This window comes from Neopsephotus bourkii, unplaced genomic scaffold (genome assembly GCF_033783945.1).
Source record: "Neopsephotus bourkii isolate Nb327-2 ecotype Australia unplaced genomic scaffold, CSIRO-AGI_Nbou_v1 NB_463, whole genome shotgun sequence".
Classification (NCBI taxonomy): Eukaryota; Metazoa; Chordata; class Aves; order Psittaciformes; family Psittacidae; genus Neopsephotus; species Neopsephotus bourkii.
In genome coordinates this window covers 477564-491825 of record NW_026900965.1, presented here as the reverse complement: position 1 = coordinate 491825, position 14262 = coordinate 477564, and the positions used below count along the sequence as shown (strand labels likewise).

Here is a 14262-nt window from a genome sequence, read left to right as displayed (position 1 = left end):
CAGGGTTCAAGGCCTGGTTGGACAGAGCATTGGGTGACCTTGTCTAGTGGAAGGTGTCCCTACCCATGAGCATGGGGTTGGAAATGGATGATCTTAAGGTCCCTTCTAACCCAAATCATTCCACGATTCTATGATTCTTTTCCTCAGTTTTTCCTGCAGAGTGGTGAAAAGTCCAGCCGTTCCTTATGACATGAAGACTGTGGTGCTACCAGGAGCTTCAAAGCCCTCGCCTACACTGCCCAGTGGAGTGTTCCCGCTGAGGTCATCTAGCTGGTTGTGGCTGCTCAGTCACTTCATTGACCCTGCTCCTGACTCCATCCCCCAGGTATATTCCCTGGGAAGGTCCTGGCTGACCTGCCAGTCACTGGAGAAGGCTGGCCAAGGGGACCAGCAGAGAGGCACAGATCTAGAGGGGATCCCAGTGTGATTCAGGTAGTCAAAGTGCCCTGTTACGCAGAAGATGCCCAAGTTACTCACTTGGCCATGGTGGGGAGATCATGAAGATTCAAGCTTTTTGGGCTTGCTCTCATTCTTTGGCATTCCGGTTGGCTGCAGCAGGTTGCATTGATGCCAAGAGATCCCAGGTCAGCAGAAACACTCTCCTGACCCACATCTGGGGCTTTCCTCCAAAGCTGGCACAGCTACTGCAGTCCCCTAGGTACTTCTTTCTGCATCCCAGCAGCAGGCCTGGCCAGGTGCCCTGGAAAGCTGTGCTTGGCAGGGGGAGGTTAACCTAAGTTTTAATTCATGTGAAACAGGAAATAAAGGCATTTCTGGGCAAAGACTTTGCTATTTCCTCTCAAGTCCCAGGCTAGTGCTACCCAGTCTGAACACTGAATGCTCCTGGGGCTGGGAAAAGTGTGGGCAGAGCTGTGCTGCAGAGGTGTCTGCTGATGCAGGTAATGCTGACGATGTGGCATCAGCTCTGGAAGTATCTGCAAAGCAGAGGAAGATCTGGACTTCACAGCAAATGGCACAGATCCTTGGGGGCAACTAAGTGGAAAAGTGGTGCTTTGGACCTCTTGGAAAGAGAAATACCAGCAGGGGTCAGGGATAACTGAGGAGGTGCCTGATAATTGGTGGGATGAGATTAATTACTGAGATCCTCATCCCACATATCATGTGGGGTGGTGTGCGGGACGAGAAGTGGTCTGGCCGGGGACTAGGCCAGCATTCCTTGCACTCCCTGGATCTGGGAGAGGCAGCAGGGCTCTGCACTGGCTTGGCCAAACCAGTGTATGGGGTTTTCCTGGGGAAGGGGTTGAGGCCCTGTGAGGTTTGTGCTGTTCAGACAAGCATCACAGATGTGTCTTTCGGGTAGATGCCCTATTGGCAAAAATGAAAGTGTGCAGGGGGGAAGTTTCCCTCCTTCTCTAAAGGATGTATCCCACAACACAACATCTTTAGGCAAGGACACTGGGGGAGCCCATGGACTGCTCTGGCTCTCTCATCTGTCCCCAGCAGTGATGGAAACAGTGTGTGACAGGGGTGGTGGGATCCTCCACTTCCCTGGGGTGCTGATGGGGTTGTGAGCTGGTAAGCGTGGGAAAATTTCTGGATTTACCCCTCATTAAGCACTCTGAATCCATGAAGAGGTTCTACAGAAAGCCTGAGGTCATGATGGTAACAGGGGTTTTATCAGGCAGCTTCTGCCTCACTCGCTTGTGAGGGATGGATGGGGCGATAAGGGATAAGTCACCCAATCCAGGTCATCTGAGGGAGGTGGGGACAAGGGGAGCAGCACCCATCACCTCTTGCACAAGCAACCATGCAGTGTTGGATCAGCCACCATCACTCATGGTGCCAGGAACCAAGGCGGGGAAGGCACGGGGACATGCCTGGGCAAGGAGACAATTTGGGGGATGGAGCAGGAGCCCCAAGAAGCCACCCTTTGATCAGAGGATTTCTGCCTGACCCATCGGTGCCAGTGGGACAGACATGGTGTGTGTGTCCATGGACAGCCCCATTGGCTGTCCTTATCACACTTCTAGCCTGGTCCCTGATGTGGTGGATGCTGCTGCTGAATCACGATGAGGCTCTGCTTGATGAAGGCCATCCAATGTCCCATCCAGACACTTGGATGCATGTCCTTGCCTGGAATTCTTCGCAACAGCTGAATGACCAGTAATGAAACACCTTGAAGGGAGGAACAGGAGGAAAGATGGAGGAGTAGAGAAGTTCACAGTGCTGTGTCTATGACTTGGCCCTAGATATATTTGCAAGAAGGATGTATTTTTCCATCTCTACTTGGAAGTTACTTAAAGACTCTGAGAGAAGGGGAAGATGTTGCTGCCCACTACATTACTCAGTGAGCTGGCTTTCATATCTCATCATGGAGGAAGTTCAAGGTCAACAGAGAAGGCTGCCAGGACATGGATGCAGAGCTCAGCAGGAGCCACCCGTCATCCTAGCAGGAATTGGAACAGCAGAGGCTTCAGCAACACTTTGAGGAAATCCTCATCCAGAAGTTGTGCTGTGTGATCAGACCTCTGCCCCTTCCAACAGGCATCATGTAGGAGAGAAACAAGTCTCCTATGGCCTGGACCTTCAGAGGCACATGCCAGGAAGATCATCTTACTTGGAACTGCTTGATCATCTTTGCTCCCTGCCCTAAGCAGCTTTCAGCTACCGCCAGTGCTGTTGCAGCTTTCTACATGCTGTCAGAAATCCAGAGGACAGAAACCCAGCTGCTCCATTGCCCTTCTGAATATCTCCATCCTGCCCAGAGACCCCATGGGCACCAGTGGGGGTTAAACACCTGCCTGTGACAGCCAAAGAGACCCCCTGATGTGGGGCTCGGGCTGGTCCCTGTTCCTTTCCAAGTGTCATACCCTTGCTGGGATTGCCCAATCTGGTTGAGGGGCAGCAGGTCCATCACTTTTCTCTTGTTTCACAGACCCCATGTGCCCAGCCCCTTCCAGCCTGCCCTGATCCCAGCACTGCAGCTCTGCAACAGCTGCTAGAGCAGAGGGATATAGGGAGGAGCATGAGCAAGGGCCCTGATACTCTGGGAGAATGCAGGAGAGGGGGAGGGCATCACTGCCTATCTTGCATCTATGTTAGAGATGTTGCCTCTCCACTAAAGAGCAAATGAGGTTGTCAGCTCCAAGACTGGCTCCCAACCTCAACTGAGGGTCCCACTTCTGTGACAGAGCTCCACTGCCCTGGCATGAGTGCTGGGCCATGTCTCATGAGGGATTTTGCCACTCCAGCCTGGGGAACCTGTCCGCACAGATAACAGCCATTCTTGCCACTTTGACGTAACTACCAGCGAGTTGAACTTTTCCAGGCTTTGCCAGGGCTTGTTGATGATGCACTGCTTGGTCCCAGGCTGCAAGAGAAGCTTTCCCTTGTAATCCCTGTTGTTACAGGCCTAATTAAAATGGTACACATATTTCCATGGAACTCCTTTATCCAGTGTCTCCCTGCCAGCCTTGGAATCAATGCACAAAGCAACGCTACTCCACCTTGGACTGCAATGCAGTGTGTGAGCACACACAGGCACATTGCACCCTGTATCCTGGCTGTGGGGAGAAGATCATTTGATCTGTTTTTTCCATCCAGGCAAAAGTGCCAAAAGCAGGTGGTGCAGTAAGGAATAATGCATGGGTCTGAAAACCAGTGGAAAGGCTCGAGGGCTGGTCTGCAGTGTGTGGGCAGAGGTATTGTAAGATCATAGAATCATGGAATCAACCAGGTTAGAAAAGCCCTTTAAGCTCATCAAGTTCCACCATTCCCCACCACTGTCCAGGCCACCACTAACCCATGGCACTGAGGCCTCGTCTCCACGCTGTGTGAACACTTGCAGGGACGGTGCCTGCAGCCCTGCCCTGGGCAGCCTGTTCCAATGCCTGAGCACCTCTGGGGCAGGAATTGTTCCTCAGCTCCATCTAAACCTGCCCTGGTGCAGCTTGAGGCCGGTTCCTCTTGTCCCATCCCTTGTTCCTTGGGAGCAGAGGCCAACCCCACCTCACTACAACCTCCTGTCAGGTAGTTTCAGATAAACCACAACCCACCACTTGCTTAATATTAAAATAATAATCCATGGAGTGAAGGTAGCCTGCAAGCAGAGGTGGCCTTGCCTTAGTTTATGTGCAACAAATAGTTCAGTCCAGCTGGAACCAGTACACATTTTTGTAGGGTTTGTGGAATCACCTTCCAACCGGTTTAGGTCTTGAAAGAACCCCTTGCTGTCCCAGAGCCCTCCAAGGACCTATTACAAACTCAGAGTCCCTCTACTTTGACTTGGACCCCCACCGCTAGGATGAGCTTGAAGACTTGAAGCAGGAGGACAAGCACTATGGTGGAAGATGTCTAAGACAGATGTCTAAGACCAGGCCTGAGGTTGGCCAGGTCTCATGTGCATGCCCTTTACCAGCTTCAGGTATCACAAAGGCTTGCAGAGCTCTTCCTGCCCAGTGGTCCTGTCCTACCAACCATCTCCTTGGGATAGTGTCTTGCAGTTGGTGACAGTCCTGGTGTGAGTGAGAGGTTGAACTGGAGACCTTCAGAGGTCCTCGCACTAGCACTTACACAAATTTAGTGGCCCTGTTCCTCCCTCCATTGTCTCACAGACCTCCCAGCTGGTTCCCTAAAGCCTTTCAGAGCGTCTGCTCTCTTCCTTCTGGAGAAAGGGCACATGGCTGGTGAGGAAGCTGGGAAGCTGGCCCTCCATGAAAGGACATGGTCTTTGAGGTTCAGCACTGTCACAGGTATCAGGAAAGGAGAACAGAGTCCACCTTGGCCCAAGTCCCAGATACGTATTCCCACAAGTCCTCCTGCCCTGCTGGCATCTATCTTGTCCCTTCGCTTCCCATGGTGTTTGCATCCAGGTCCTGGAGCAGGTTGCTGCCCTCCACACTAGCAGCACGGACAGCCTGGAGCTGCTTCCTGAGGGGGTGCTGGAGGCTGATGGCTCGTGGTCAGTGTCACCACCCTGGCCAGTTTGTGCAATAGGTTTTGGTTTGAAAACACCTGGAACAGGTGCCAATTTCCTCCTGGAGGCAAAATTTTTCCTGCACAGGAGAGGATAGAGGATGCCACAACCATAGGCACATTGATAACTGGAAACAGAAAGAAAGGAAAGCCCTAAGTTTACTCTTACTAGATCCTACATGGTGTAGGAAGGGGGTTTACTGTGTCCATCAAAATGGGACTTGCCTGAATTACCACTTTGATTGTCTTCCCACAGCAGGAGAACACCACAGGGTAGCAGTTCTGGCCTGCATGTGCCTTCTAACAGCCATCAATTACCCAGAAATTCTGCCAGCTCCACAGTCCTGGTACAACCTCAGCATTGTACAAGGAGTCCAAGGGCTGGCATTTGGGCTCAGCTTATGTCACCTTCCTGTCTGGGAGCACAGGAGCCTGTTACCAGTGTAAAGCAATTTCCTGTTACAATGTCCTGCTCACTATAATTTATACACCATGAGCCTGAATTACTACTTCATATATTAACACCTCATTCCTGACTGGTTCTCAGCACCATACAAAGGTTAAAATTATTGCACCAGAAAATCGAAGTGAGATTGTGTTAGACCTCCTCTCCCTGATGGTTTTTGGAGCCCTGTGTAGAAGGTCCTATCACAGGAGGGCTCTCACCCAGCTCCATGGCTGGTTTCTGTCTTACTGCCCTAGAACTGCTTTCACTCATTGAGGACTAACATGTCATGCCTGCCAGGATGAAGTGCTGCAAAGAAAGACTATAAAAAAGGTTGTGCAGTTCTCTAGCCTCAAGTAGCAGCATTTGGTGCACACACGCTGTACAAAAACCCTCCTGAGCAGGGTCACATAGGGGACCTTCGTTTTGTTTCCTGATAGCAACCTAATTTCTTTTCTGTCTCTTTCTTGCCCTCCTTCATTGCCTAGTTTGTTGGCCTCCTATGAACAGAGGTCTCAAGACACCTCAGAGGAAGGAGCACACCAGCATGGAGTCTGATGGCTTTGCTGAGGACATAGCGGGAGAAGCAGTCCTGTGTGAATGAATGACAGGAAGAACTTCACTAAGCCTGGGTCAGCAATGACACCAAGTGGTGGCAGTGGCCTTTCACAGACATCCCTCTGAGCCAGTTCCTCCTCAGGAGGCAGTCTGACAAGTAAACAGAAGCTAATGTCGTGAAGGTGCCTTGACTCCATTTCTATTATGTCACTTTACACCTTATTCCCACCCCTGGGGTCATACCATGGCCACAGGCTGTGGGGAAGTCTGGGAGAGCAGCGAGGAGCATGGATCCATGCTCTGAACTGTCACTGTTGCTGAGGATCTGTGCTGCACGCTCTGTGCTACCTCAGTTGAGTCAGTGGCCTCGCCGCATCTCTGATGGTGCTACGCAGAAGCAACAAACCACTGTGAGCCAGTTCTGGTGTCCATGCAGCAGCACAGAGGAGCATTGAACTACAGCAGCAGAACTGGGGTGGGCGGGGGGGCAAAAACCAAACCAAAAAACAAACTGAAGAATTTGCCCCTTTCCCCAGCTTTGCTCCTGGAAATCCCCAAAGAACACATGTGACCTAGTGAGCAATGCGGCATTGTGCTGGCAGATGCCAGGGCAGAGCAGGCAAATTGCCAAACCATGGCATCCCTCTGAAGTTGTTCTGTCCCTCTCAGTTTGCAATGTAAATTGAAGAGGGATTGGTGGGTTTGGGCTTGAGTGGTTGCTTGACTGTGTGGGAGAAGGAGAAACACTGAATAGTTAAGCATTGAAGCAGGTCACCCAGACTTCATACCTGGAGGTTTCAAGACCTGATGGGACAAAGCCCTGAGTAACCTGGTCTGACCCCAGAGCTGAACCTCAGCTGAGGTCCTCTCCAGCCTGAGTTATCCTGTGCTTCTAGGTTCGTGTTCAAGGCAGGTGCTGGATACCTTGCTTCTCAGTAACACATGGCTCAGGGGGTAACATTGCTCCAGCCATCTACATAGCAGTTCAGAGAAGGATGAAGCAGGGCTCCATGATGGAGCAGGCACTCCACAAATGGACTGCTGCTCATGAAGGATCCATGCTGGAGCCTGTGGGTTAGCCCATGACAGAACAGGTACACCCCCAAAGGAAGATATGTGCTGAGCGGTCACAGGAAAACAGCAAGAAGGAAGGAGCAGCAAAGAGGAACCTACTGTGGCCTGACTGCACCCCCCTGCCATTGCCTGTTCCTTCACCAGCGTGACTGCATGTAACCCGCAGAAGGAGGAGTGGTGCTGGGGCAATGGTGAGACTGGCAAATTGGAGAAGAGGTGTGAAAATTCTTGGGGTTTTGCTTGCTTCCAAAAACCTGAATCAGTGCTCAAATAATCATGGTATATTCACTGACAATAAACTCATTCCTCGAGTCTGTTTTGCCCATGACAGTAATTACCCAGTGCCCCCCCCCCCATCTTTAGCTCAACCCACAAGATAGCGATGGGAGGACATGGGGGACAGACAGACAGGCTTTTGCTAGGTGAGTGGGAGAATGAGGATCTCATTCAGGTATCTCATGGCAGGTTTCTCCTGTGATGGTCAGAAACCTGCTTGCCCTCCCATAAGCTTGCTTGGGCGGGATGTGAGCTGGCAGCCCTATGGCATGACAGCATGACAGGAATGCCATTAGTCTGTCAGTCCACCACACTGCTGGCTAAGGGGCATCTGGTCTGCTCCAGTGTCAAGCACAATACTTTATGTCATTACTTTTGTTGCTTTTAACTAATTTTAAGCCAAGGCTTTGCTACAGCTAATGAAAGGCAAGCTGGGGGTCACCCGCATCCCAGCACACATCAGCAAGCCTGGGCAAAACAACATAGGTTGGAGGAAGGGTTCTGCTGTCCTGGGCTCAAGTGGCTGCAGGACAGTGGGATACCTCTTGTAGTGAAGCTGGTGGGTCAGGGACCACAAAGGATACAAAAAGGCAACAGAGACTGCTGTGATGCTAGAGGCTAGTGTTCAGCAGCAGGTTGGAGAACCTGGGAGGGCTCCAAGAGGTAGCAAGGCGATACTCTCCCTAAGGGCTGCTGCTGTGCAACTGCTCCAGTGAGGCAGAGATCATGCTTGGCATGATCTGAACCATGGCTCCTGGAAAACTAGCTTGGTCCTGCTCTCCTGAAGGATGAGGGCCCTAGCACTGGGGCATTTGATGGGGAGCATCAGCTCTTGCAGGCAATGTTTAGGGCAATCGAGTTGTAAGACATGAGGTTTACCCACCAAACTCTACCTCTGCCCCTGTGAGTGCTTAACTACATGCACAGGGTGAAGGTGCAGCCTTCCCAAACCAGGCACATAAAGAGGCCTCAGCACACAAGGGATAGCAGAAGGTTCAAGGAGCAAGCCAAGGCCAACAAGCCCCTAGTAAATCCTGGGGTCTCCCAAGGAAGGGACACTGCTTGAACCAGAAATCCCAGCAATGCCATCACCAAGATGCTTTTCGTAATGCTGATAATCTTTCCAGCAAAGAGGGTTATAAAGATGCTCCAGCAGTGAGTGGTGGAATCAGCTCATCCAAGCTTGTAATTTTGTCATGCAGTAGTTAGAGTCTCCTTCAGTGAGCAGAGACTGCAGGGACTGAATCCACCCCCCTCCTGGCTGCTGAGAGCTAGGAGCTTCCCTCCATCACCCACCGAGCTGCTCCCTCTCCCCATGCTCCCTGCAACAAGCCTTCCCACCTTCCCACACCCATGGAAAGATTGGAGCCAGTCTGTGCAAAGAGCCAGCTTTATTCCCAGGGGTGCATCAAACATGAGGAATGTAGAAAACACACAGGCAATATACAGGGAGGCTCCCCTTTTCACACAAGCACTCACTAGAAACAGTATTACAGAGAGAATAAATAAAAAGTGATGTTGCTACAGTGACCCACAAGCACGATGCTCTCCTCTGTGTGCCAATTCATGGCCAAGCTGCAGATCTCATCCTCCACGGCTGTATTTCCTTAGCTTGAAAAATACTTCTCCAGCACCTTTGTTAAAAGCCCTGTCTCCTACAAGAAAAGGCACAAGGGTGAGAAAACTCACACACAGCTTATACCAATCTCATCTGTGGGTACCACAGGGCAGAAGATCAGACAAATGTCCCATACTGGACCACTTTCATCAGGGGTGGCTGGGGACACCGTATGAGAAGGAAAGGACAGGAGATAGAAGCCTGGTTCCCACCTCCCATCCTGTGCTCCATCAGCTGGACCACAGCTGACAGACATCAGAGGCAAACTTCACCAACCCACTGAGGTTGGGCTTCAGGAACAAGAGCAGTCTCAGGGCTCAATTCAGCACAGAAGGCAAAGAGAGACACAAACCACAGCAAGGAATTGTTACAGAGGGATTTTCTGGGATTGAGTACTGCCCAGAGATCCCAGAGCTGTGCAGAGTAGCACCTTCAGGCAGAGGGGTTCTCCAAACACCCATAGAGCTATTCTACTCCACACATGGTCTTGCCCCATCTCCTACAGAAATACTGCCTTACACCCAAGAAGGTGACAAAGGATGGGGACAATCCTCCTCTGCCAGCCAAATCCTGGTCACACATAGCAACAGGAAGACACCATGAAGCCCCACCACACTGAGAACTGAGCCCTGCCTGCCACATGTGGTTAAATGGGCAAAACAGAAACCCCAGTTTGCAAACCCCTTCTGCTCTGTCTGACTTCTGCCATCGCAAGCATGGACCAGCATGTGTACTCCCATCTTGCAAAGGCATGGGAAATATCCTGAGACAAAACCAAAGTGCAACAAGCAGGACTAACCCATGTGAAGGGAGAGCAAGCAAAAAGATCAAGCCCTGAGGTTTATTTCATGCCTAGAAGCACCCCTCAGAATGCAGAAACCCACTTGTGAATATCAGCGACACCCTCAGAAAAGGAAAATTCCACTCAGTTTTTCAACAAAAGTTCCTTTGATCCTCTGTGCTGCTGCAGTAGCAGAGCAGCACTTGGACAGCACATTCATTCCTGCCTTGCTGACAATGGGGGGCAAGGAAGAGAGAAGCACCTTTGTTTTTCTAAATTGAGTTGAGATGCAAGTGACAGGTCCTGAGCTGGGGGCAGACAGAGTTTAACAGGGCAGAGCTATTAAACAGGCTTATCAGGCAGGTGGTGAACACAGCACACAGACCACCTCAAGCACAGAGTGGATGCTGACCCCACATGTCCAACAAATCACACTGAGGGGAAAAGTTGCCAGGATGGCAGGAGTTCACATTAGCACTGTGTCACTCTCAGATGCAAGAAAAATAAGGTCCCATCAAAAAAGCAGAACACACACAGCACTCAAAGCACCAGGAGAAGCAGTCCTGCAATATCAACCAGTAGCTCAGAAGCAAGGATGCCCTGGGGAATGGGTGGTGCAGAAAGGAGCAGGAGGGCAGGAGCTGAGTTTCATGAGGTGCTTATAAGGGCAGAACCAGACCTATCACCCAGTAAGTTCTCCACAGCCACAAGGATGAGCACAGCAGGGCACTGGCCAAGGAAAACAAGAGGCTGGGAGAAGGTGAGGGATATGAGGCAGCTGCACATCAGGCACCTAAACTGTGATGCCACATGTGTTCAGAACATCCCACCTCCCATCAGGGAGGCATGAGGGCAGTGATGAAACCACTGCGATTTCAAAGTGACAAGCTTTGACACCCAGCACACACATGCCAAAGGTTGATGTCAGTGTTGGCTGCTACCCCTGGCCAGGGGGTAGCTACCCCTGGCCAGTGAGTGCTGGAAGGCACCAGCACCCAGCTGGCCGCCTAAGGTAGAGCACCAGTGCTGGAGGCAGCCTGCACTGAAACATGTCTGCACTGCGAGCAGTAACCACAGGACTTGCATACACAGAGGAGAGCCACAGGGACCACTTACCAAACTCACACCACATGCTCACAAACATCTTAGTGGACAGGGCAGAGTGGCACATCCACCAGCCCTTTCATCATCTTGGGCAGGTAACACAGCAAACATCCTTCTCCTCAAAGGATCCTCAGGGAGGATGGAGGAGGGTCCAGGACTTTCATAGCCCTCTCTCCCCTTCCAGCTGCATCCAAGCAGTAAAAGCCACAGCAGCCACAGCACACAGCATTTTAAGGCTGGTGTCTTCAGCTCATGCTGTGCTGTATCCTAATTGGAGAAAGCCCTCTTCAAAAGCCTCAGTTTACCTTAGTCTACTGAAACCAAGTCAAGAAGGCACTTGAACAACCAGTGCCACTCAGGCTTACAGCCCTGCAACTCTGCTCCACCTGTGCCTTCCTTCCCAAAAAAGTGGAAAGAAGCCAGCACTGCCTACACCTGGACAACAGAAGTAGTTTTACCCACGTATAGTGTTAATGAATAGCTCCTAGAGTACAGCAGCTCAGTGGGACAGCACGCATAGGACCCACTTAAGAGGATTCCATCCCTTTTAGGCGCTCAGTTACTTCCTGCAGTGACTCGAAAGGGCGAGACACCAGGGAGGCATGCATGAGGTGACCGACAGCAGCGCCACGAAGAGTGAGCAATTCCATCTTGCGTGAGGGTCTGTGTGTGTGCATTGCCCCCAGGGGCAGGTTTTCGATTAGAGTTGTGTGAGGCAAAAGCCACACCAAAACTGCAGACCTGCTGATGCACAGCGGGACTACCGGAGCTCCTGCCTGCACCCCGAGACCCGCTCTGCAGAGGCACAACTAACACACACCTCCTCTCTGCCAGGCACGCTCACAGAGCTATGTGCTGCTCAGTACTGAGGGATCCTGATCATAGCAACACAGAGCCAAGATGGGGAAGTCGGGTTCAACCCAAGACCTCTTTGCAAGACAGACTCCTTTCCCTTCACATACGGAGCTCTGTCCCTCTTGACCTCTCTCTAAAGAAATAGAGGGGAAGAAGAATCTTCCAGCCCCTACAGTGACTAGAAAAGGGGACCTTTCTTCACAGCCACAGTGGCCAGCCATCCTAGTCTGCATCTGCCCAAGGAAGACCCAGCAGCTCATTAACAAACCCTGCGCTAGAGATCACCACTGCTACAGCTCCATCGCAGGATCTCTTACTCATCCTCACACCCTTCCCAAGCATTCAGGACTACCAGCCGCTGCCCAGCTAGGCACGAGCCTAGGGAGACTTTTCTGTCCCTTTATGACTGGTGTTAAGCAGAGGTTTAAGGAGGATTAACAAGAGTAGAAAGGGGGGAAATACACCTCTAGCAGCTCAGATGCTCCCAGCTAAACTGGCTGTTACAGATTAAGACCTCCACCACCTCCCTATTCTGAGCATCCCGTTCCCTCCTAGCCAGTATTCACCTGGTCAGTGAGGTCGTATTTTCCTTGATTCTCATACAAAAGCCTCTCTTGCAAGAGGATTTTCAAGAGCTCACGGGTAAGCAGTTCCATCATGTCCTCCAGCAAGGCTCTGAGAGAAGGACCAAAGACCATAGGCACTGCAGGCTCCTCTGGCGGCTCCAGGTGAGGGGAGCCCGTGACACTCTTCTTCCCCATGAAGTGACCTGCAATAAACACACTTGGGTGTCTGCACAAGCACAGGGGGAGAGTGGCTCTGGAGAAGCTGTCACCTCCTACCTCACCTCACAGTGGCACAAGGCAACAAGGCACACCGAGCAAACCTAACGAATTAGCCAAGTACACCGAAGTGAGAACCCCAGAAATCCCAGGTCCTCGTTCCACACGGGACACTTGGGAAACTTCCCCCTCCTGCGCCGGCACCTCTGGGATTGCAGCAGTGCCGGACACGCGAGGAGATTGCCTTTTTCCTGCTCACCCCGCGCCTGTGAGCATCCCCCTCCGCCCCGCGGGGTCCCGAAGGCAGCGGCCACAGGTGCCTGCAGGGCTCCCTCCCCCCATCGGTACCTGTGGCCCAGAGGTTCCCGCGCGGGTTGACCTTGATCTTGGCCGCCTGGCTGCGGTGCTCAGCGAAGTCGAGGTGCACTGCGCGCCCCAGCGCGGCGCCGCACAGCAGCAGCAGGAGGCACTGCAGCGCCGCCATCACCACCCCAGCGGGACCCGCCGCCGCCCGCCCGCCCTTATAGAGCGCGGGGACAGGCCCCGCCCCGCCCCGCCCTCCCCTCAGCCGCAGCCCTCGGAGCCCCACGGGCGGCTCACGGTGCTCCCTGTCCCCCGCCGCCCAAGTGAAGGCTGTGGCTGCGCTGCTTGTGCTCACAAACCCATGGGTCCATCGCAGGAACCATTCACCCCTCTCAGCCCAGGCTGCCGACTCCCCGTTACCTGCCGCTTCTCTGCATAGCGAAGTGTTCCACGGTGCTACAACTGGCCTCGCCGGAACGGCAGCCAGCACCCATGGCACACTTGGACACGGCCGCTCGGGGCTCACAGATGTTAACGGGCCAAGCTCTCCCTGGAACAACCACCCTGGGCCTTGTCCACTGCTCCTGCTTCTCTCTGAAGCCGGGGACACAGGCTGGAGCGCTTGCTGTGAAGACAGGCAAAGGAGGCATGGAGTACCTCAGCATTGTCCGTGTCCACTGCCCTTTGCAGTGGTGCCCTACAGAAGAGCTTCCTTCTTCACCCTTCTACAGCCAGAGGTGTTTGTCAGGTGTGCAAGGGACATCAGATCTTCTATAACTGAAGTAGTACTTCTGTAACTATAGAATTACTATCACAGAACGGTTTGGGTTGAAGGGACTTTAAAATCATCCAGCTCCAACCCCTGCCATGGGCAGGGACCCCTTCCACTGGAGCAGCTTGCTCCAAGCCCCTGTGTCCAACCTGGCCTTGAGCACTGCCAGGGATGGGGCAGCCACAGCTTCTCTGGGCACCCTGTGCCAGTTTCCCACCAGCCTCACAGGGAAGAACAATTCCTCCCTTTCCATTTATAGGATGGAGCTGTGCATTCCCAGCAGCAGCCTGAAAGGAACTGTGCTCAGCCATGCCATGGACAGAGACAGCGGGGGCCTGACACATGGACTACGTATACCCAGGGCTCAAATGAAATGAAATCCATGTAAGACTGGAGCATTTGATCAGAGGGCCCCAAGACACAGGTTGTGCTGTTTCTTCTTGTCACCTGCCTGCAGCCCACAGGGACTTTCAGACTTCTCCAGGTTGCATCCTTGTAGGGTGCTCTCAGACTGCTGTGGGGAAAGCCTGTGTGTCTGAAATGGCAAAGAAGAAAGGTGTAAGAGCACCCAGAGATCTCACCCAGCAAAGCTGGGCTTAAAATTACCTCCATTTTGTGTTGCATACACAGACCACTCTCTGGAGGCAGAAGTTCTGAAGGGTTGGGGGCTGACCAGGCTCAGCAGTGGCCAGCAAGGCAGCTCTCATCAGCCACAGTACCTGAGGCAAGCAGAGCAGTCTCAGAGGAAGTCCAGGTCAT

General features: G+C 52.5%; 1 protein-coding gene across 1 annotated transcript; it reads right to left on the bottom strand.

The window, feature by feature from the left end:
• Positions 1-8662: 8662 nt before the first annotated feature.
• NMB (neuromedin B) lies at positions 8663-12951 on the bottom strand. The gene is made up of 3 exons (XM_061349812.1): positions 12777-12951; positions 12213-12415; positions 8663-8943 (listed from the first exon to the last, which is right to left on the bottom strand). Exons 1-3 carry the CDS (start codon positions 12910-12912, stop codon positions 8896-8898), a joined length of 387 nt encoding a protein of 128 aa, XP_061205796.1. The 5' UTR covers positions 12913-12951; the 3' UTR covers positions 8663-8895.
• Between the last annotated feature and the right edge of the window lie 1311 nt (positions 12952-14262).